Source organism: Lactuca serriola, chromosome 4 (genome assembly GCF_051521515.1).
Source record: "Lactuca serriola cultivar US96UC23 chromosome 4, Lser_US96UC23_V15, whole genome shotgun sequence".
Lineage (NCBI taxonomy): Eukaryota > Viridiplantae > Streptophyta > Magnoliopsida > Asterales > Asteraceae > Lactuca > Lactuca serriola.
This window is the reverse complement of record NC_136411.1, coordinates 240,513,179-240,519,919: the sequence shown is the minus strand read 5'-3', so window position 1 is coordinate 240,519,919 and position 6,741 is coordinate 240,513,179. Positions and strand designations below refer to the sequence as shown.

General features: G+C 38.0%; 1 protein-coding gene across 1 annotated transcript; it reads right to left on the bottom strand.

Annotated features, from left to right (window-relative positions):
- Positions 1-760: 760 nt before the first annotated feature.
- On the bottom strand, positions 761-1,723 carry LOC145100570 (uncharacterized). Its single transcript, XM_079037787.1, has 2 exons — positions 1,412-1,723; positions 761-1,318 (listed from the first exon to the last, which is right to left on the bottom strand). Exons 1-2 carry the CDS (start codon positions 1,610-1,612, stop codon positions 869-871), a joined length of 651 nt encoding a protein of 216 aa, XP_078893913.1. The 5' UTR covers positions 1,613-1,723; the 3' UTR covers positions 761-868.
- Positions 1,724-6,741: the final 5,018 nt, after the last annotated feature.

Genomic DNA, 6,741 nt, shown 5'->3' with positions numbered 1-6,741 from the left:
TTTATTTTTGTTATAATGTAATTTCCAATGTTTGTCAAACATAAAAGTTTTGGCAACCCCAACAAGATAACATCGCTCCAGCCCTAAAGAGTATCATGTGGCAGATAAATTAGGTATTAGAAAGCTAGATCAGTAATCAAAAATATATAATTAATGAGTCCACCTCTTAGGAACAAACCACATTAATTGTTGGGCTCATGCCTAGGTTGGTTTGTTGGTTGTCATCCACCTAGGGATCAACTGGAGCTACACGGCTAAACCTTATGGACTCATTGGAGTGTGAATTAGCATGTATATATTTTCATCATTTAAAATTTGCTAGAGACCATATAGACCGATAAAATTAGTTTACGTTTACTTTTTACCCTCTCTATCAAACATGTCGGAGTCCCTTGTTGGCTAGACACATCTCAATCACTTGTTGGAGTCTATTAGGCTCAGAGAAATCTACGAAATTGTATATCCTATATCAATTAACTATCATGGTAGCTAATTGATATAAAATATGTAGATCCATATATATTTCTCTATGAAAAAAATATCGACTCTATATCAAGGTATCCGAGCCGGTGAGTAAATTGTCTAAAGTACATTCCTTTTGCATGCATGCATGAGACTGTTCTAGGGACATCCTTTTGGTTCTTATATCGAGCAGAAAAATGTAGACATAGACATATTTTGTTACTCCAGAAATACATCATGACCTCAATCTTATTATCTTACCCTTTTATACTTCCTAATGATTTTTGAATTGCATCTATCAATTAATTCGCTTGAGTTTTGTTCTCAGCTTCCTCAACATAACATGATTTCAAAACGGAAAAACTGATAAGTGGTGATACAGATGGTAAAGCGTGCATCTTAAGAGCTAAAGTATCTTGATAAGTCTTGTGGTTTTATGCCACATCCAAGATTCCGATGGGGATTTGGGCAATGGTGGAACAAGAAGAGCCTTCCTACAGAGACCAAAGGGCCAGCCCTCACAATGACAAAGCTCTCGCATGATAGATCGCCTCTTTCTATACGGTGGGAACTCGATACTACTCATGCTGGAACATCGAGAAATATTGGTCTTTACAGACATGAATGCTTGTGCTGCAGTCATAGAGCTTGAACAGCGAGAAAGATGACTACAAGTAGAGTAGAATTCATCTTTTTCTTCAGCATCACTTTCATATGCATGCTGTATTTCGTTTCTAGGTGGAATTACTTCAATCGGTGAGAAAGAGAAACCCCATATGAAGCTATCCACCGAAAGTCCGAGCTTTCTCTTTGACTTTGCTTCCATGTATTTACTTAGAACCGCCGAAACAAAAACCTGAGGGAAAAATCATACGCATACAAACATGATATATATACAAATGAAGCGAGGAGGATACATATATCATTCAAATGGGTAGAGGAACATTACTTCTTGTTCATCGTCGTAATTGCTGACATCATCATCTTCTTCTTCTTCTTCATATCGTTGTTGTTCGAGGGTTTGAGAAGAAAGTTCTCTGCAAAAGGTATAGCAGGTTGCAAGTGCGTCCTTGAGGAACTTGCATCGCTTGGAGGGGTTGGGTGGTTCTTCATGATGAAACAAACTCATGATTAAAAGGAAGGCATGCATGGCATTAAGATATGTTTATAGACCAAGTATATATACTAGTATTAGTATTCAAATTGGGATGATAGTAGCTAATTCAATAGAAATCGCAGGGGTTATTTTCTTCATTCTTTGGGTTGAAGACAAAGTAAAGAGACTTTTACATAATTTGAATCTTTTAATCCAACATCATACGATCCTTTGACAAGTATCAGATACCAAATCGACGGCAACAGGTTGTCTCTTAATGTTCTTGGTTTGTGATCTTTGTGCTTCTACTATGCTTAGTGCTTCGAGTTGTTTAAGTTTTTACTTTAATCTTAAGTGATGGTAACTGTGACATGCCACCAAACTCTGATTACTACTTAAAGTAAAACTTATAATATAAAGAACACCCCTCCTTATCTCTCTTTTTTATAAAACATATCATTTTGGTAAATGTTAGATTATAAAATAAAAATAAAATATTAAACACTAACTTGGACACCACCCACGCATACCTTCGCCGCTTCTCAGAAAATGTGAGTATAGTAAATCACAAGAATATGATGTCATGATTAGTACATCAAATTATTTATGGATTATTACCTTATTCAAAAAGAAATTAATATATGAATTATCACTTTTTTCCTGCTTTTGCAATCATGAAAAAAATGTTGAGTTATAAAAAGAACAATTATTGATGTGTATTTTCATATTCTTATTGGCAATATGATTAGAGTATCTTGGTTGAATTTGCTATCAAATGTATAATTACAAATACAGTAAAAAGCAATATACAAACAAAAAAAAGCAAGAGAAGCAAATATAAAGGAAGCTTTAAAAAAAATTAAGAAGTTGGAGAAAGAGCAAAATAATATTTCAATATATTAGCCAAATTTTATAAAACTCATTATAGATTGCCTTTTGGTTTAACCAACACAAGATATTTTCCTAACCTTGGATGTAGAACCTGAAAATATTGGGTCGTTTTGTGTTAAACGAATTGTCCCCCCCCCCCCCCTTATTTTTCCTGTGATTCAATTATTTGTTCACTTTCAATTTCTTTTTTTGCGCATTTCTTATCATTTTTCTGATAAAATCTCAATTGCTTTTGTTTTGTCGATGTTTCATTCCTTCAATAGGTTATGAATATTCAATATTAACTCAATTTGATTATCGGATTTTGAATATTCGGCATCAGTTTAATCTGATTGTATTCTTTCTTGCAATCACGTTGGGTTGATGTTCATTTTCATAAGTTTTTTCGATTGTCCTTTTTGGAGATGTTGATTCACTAATTATGACAATTGGAGCTATAACCCGATAAATGGTATTGATATGGTTTAAAACTCATAACCTGTATTCTGTGAAAAGTAACTATATGAGATCCAGTCCTATCATTTCCTATGAAAACATATTTTCAGTATTTTTTTTCAAACATGCATTGCATTCATATAAAGACCCACACATTAATCCAAAATATTCAATGCATCGAGTACACAAGCACAAACTAAATCACCAATCTTTATTAAAGAAGCATAACAAAGTCAAGAGATGAGTTACAGGAAAGGTAACGTTCAAAATTACAAGAAAATTAACATTCCGCTAGAAATCATTGCAATAAGGCTCGTAAGCAATCATCTTTTTTTGGAAAGCAAGACAAGAATAAAATATCACATCTAGCAAGAAGCTAAGGAAGACATTACAAGATAGCAGCCATAGGCTTATTACACCAGCTCTCCCGGTCTAAGTTTACCCCTCTTTCCGATCTAAGGTGAATCTGAAGATAGCCCAAATCATAATTTATGTTGGCAATTCTACCACAAACAGTTCTTTTAAGGTTGTTGGATTGAGAGATAACACTCCTCTCATTTTCCCCATGAATTGCCTTAACCACCTCCTTCCAAATCCCATTCAGACTGGTTCTGAACCGCCACCACCACTTCACCAAGAGAGCTATACTGAAAGCTTTGTGGCTACCAATATCTAACCAACCTAGCTCCTTACAGTTAATAACTTTTTCTGGATTGTTATTTTATTGATTCCATCTCTTCCCTGGTAAAAATCTCTTGATTTGATTTTGTTGGACTATATAACCACATGATAACCATGTATATAGTTATGGCCAAGTGCATTTATATATAAATAAAATGGCATCATAGATAACATACAAATGTAATAGAAGTAATTCTCTTGATAACCATGAATGTAGGAAACGAATGCTCATACATAGCTCCTTATCCATGAAATAGCTATCACTCGTAGGCATTTCATCATACACCAGCTAAGCATAACAAACCATATATAAGAAACAAATGTAAATGGATTCCGAGTATATTAAAGCCAATGAGAATATTGATTGTTATGAAATTAAGCAAAAAGTAAAACAAAACAAAGGAATTGAATAATCAGCCATGGACAATCAGATGGATGGAAAATGAATAGTCAAAATTAAATGAAACAATGGAATTTGAACAAAAGATAAAACCAATTCGAATTCCACATAAAATTAAGGGAAATAGAAACTGAAAAATCGAGTGAAAGCATAAAAGAAAAAAATAAGCGCATTCTGATTTCACTACAAAAAGGACGTAGCTTTTATAGGTTCTGCACCCAACATTAGATACCTAACAACATTATATTCCCTGAGCCCATATATATATATATATATATATATATATATATATATATATATATGTTCAAATGAGAACATTTATTTAGTTTGAGAACATTTGAGAACAATTTTAAAAAATACGGAAGACGTCTTTTAAGTTTTAATGAAATTTAACATAAAGATTCTTTGTGATTTGCTTTTCATTCACAAAACAATTGACACCCCACTCCGATCTCCCCCCGCCCAACACCGCCTCCTTCCGCTTTATTAGTCGGAGCTTCCTCCCTGCCTTCAGCTTTCCATTTTACAGCCCAATTCTCTTCGTTTTCCTTTGTAACATCCCGAAATTTCATAAGTATTGTTGAAGGGATAAAGTGTGAATTAAGGTAGGGACTCGACGAGTACGTATTCCGACTCGCCGAGTCGGAGCGGGATTTGATCGCAGGTTAAGTGACCAACTCGCCGAGTCGGTAGCCGGGACTCGACGAGTTGATGCTGAAAAGAGAAAACCCTAATCTCGGGGGTTGTGCCCTATATAAAGAACATAACATCCTTTCTTCAGCCTCCTTACCACCCTTGAGAGCCTACAAACCCTAGAAATCGAGTGGAACTCCGTTGATAGTGAAATTGGAGCTTTGGGAAAGGAAATCTTGAAAAGGGAACTTGAAGACTAAGGGATTACAGCAAGGGAGTGGTATAGATCCGAGGTCTACTTTAGTGGGGGCTTTCATTTGAGGTAATAATCTATTGCTTAAGCTCCTTTGAGTCTAGATCCTTTGTTGCTTGAGTTTTTGGGGCATTTCTAGAGTTATTTCGGGTTTGGAGGTTGGATCTGAGGTTGCTACCTTAGATCTGGACTTGAGAGGGTCCGAAAGATCATAAAGTTCCTTTCTAAGAGCCATTGGTGAAGCCCTTTGCCTTGAACCCTAGCCCTAGAAGTGTTTTGGGCTTATATCTCCTTGCTCTCACGTAAAATTTGCAACTTTATGTGAGGGTTAGGCTGTAGAGGAATGGATCTATGGATTGGAGTCCCTGCATGGCTTGAAAAGCCTCTATTTGGAATGAGAAATGAAGAGACTCGGCGAGTCACATGGGTGCACTCGACGAGTTGTATGAATATGTGCATGGAATCGACGGGTTGAAAGAACAACTCGGCGAGTCTGTTGAAGATCGTCTGGGACTCGGCGAGTCTATGCTTGGACTCGGTGAGTCTGGTCATGGAACCCTAACCTTTTATGGTTAAGTCGTGAATCGATGAGTCGAGGGATGACTCGGTGAGTTGAGCAGGATGGGACTCGATGATCGTTGGACTCGATGAGCTTTTAGGTGACTCGGCGAGTTGAGTCGTGTTCTAAGAGTTTTCAGAGCATAGGGACTCGACGAGTCAGCGGGTTGACTCGGCGAGTAGAGTCAGTCAGGAAGTTTGACTTAGACTGAGGACTTTGACTTTGACCAAGAGTTGACCAGTTGACTTCCAGGGGTATTTTGGTAATTATTGGTATTTATTGAGTTCAGTTATTTGGTATTGGCTAGTGGTGGAGATCGTGTCGGTGGTCGGAGCAACTTGGTTTAATCTTTTCAGTCGGCAGTTGCAGGTGAGTTATCCTCACTATATCAACAGGGTCTAAGGCTCAAAGGCCGGCCCTTTATCGGATGGAAATCCGGGTAGTTGTTTGTTATGTTATTGCTTTGTTATGTTTGCATCCTGGTAGTTAGGATGGTATATGTTAGAGACCTGGTTAGGGTCGATATCCTGGTTTATAGGATGGTGCTATGCTAGTGACCGGTTAGGTCGGAATCCTGGTAGGGATGTGCTATGTATGTGATCTGCTAAGATCGGTTTGATTGGTTGTGAATTGGTATATGATTATATGTTTATGTGCACATGGTTGTTGGACCGGGGTTGGGTTGAGGCGGGTCCTGCTTTGTGCTGTAGGCCAACATACCCAGGGCGGACCGGTTATCCCGAAGGCCTAGCGAGTGGTCCGGATAGACTGTAGGCCCCAAGAGGACGAACCAGACGTGTCGAGGCTCGGAGAGTGGGCCAGGACGACTAAAGGCCCGGTGCGGGCGGACCAGTCATACTGTAGACTCTGAGAGTGGACCAGGTGGATTGAAGGCCCGGTGTGGGCGGACCAATCACACTGTAGACTCGATGTATATGGCTAGACTCGGAGGGTGGACCAGGTGGACTGTAGGCCCGGTGCGGCAGATCAGTCACACAGTAGACCGGAAGTGCATGGTTGTTCTGTTTTGGTTATGATATTATGTGCGTATGGTATTGTGGTTGGTATTTTGGGGGTATCTCACTAAGCTTTCGGGCTTATAGTTGTGGTTTAATGTTTCAGGTACTTCAGGAGACCGTGGCAAGGCAAAGTCGTGGTCGTACCGCTCCTCATGTTTATGTTTTATGATATGGTTCTGGGAATACTCTGATAATAAATGTATTGAAAACCTTTTCGTTATAATTTAATGAAATTGGGTTGTTTTTGAAAAGTTTAAATTGATTGAAATTTTTAGAGTGTTACAAGTTGGTATCAGAGCCTTGGTTTGAGTG

Coding starts and splice junctions, on each gene's coding strand:
- LOC145100570 (XM_079037787.1), bottom strand. CDS start 1,612: ATGCATGCCTTCCTTTTAATCATGAGTTTGTTTCATCATGAAGAACCA. Junction 1,319..1,411: donor ATTACGACGATGAACAAGAA/GTAATGTTCCTC, acceptor TTTTTCCCTCAG/GTTTTTGTTTCGGCGGTTCT.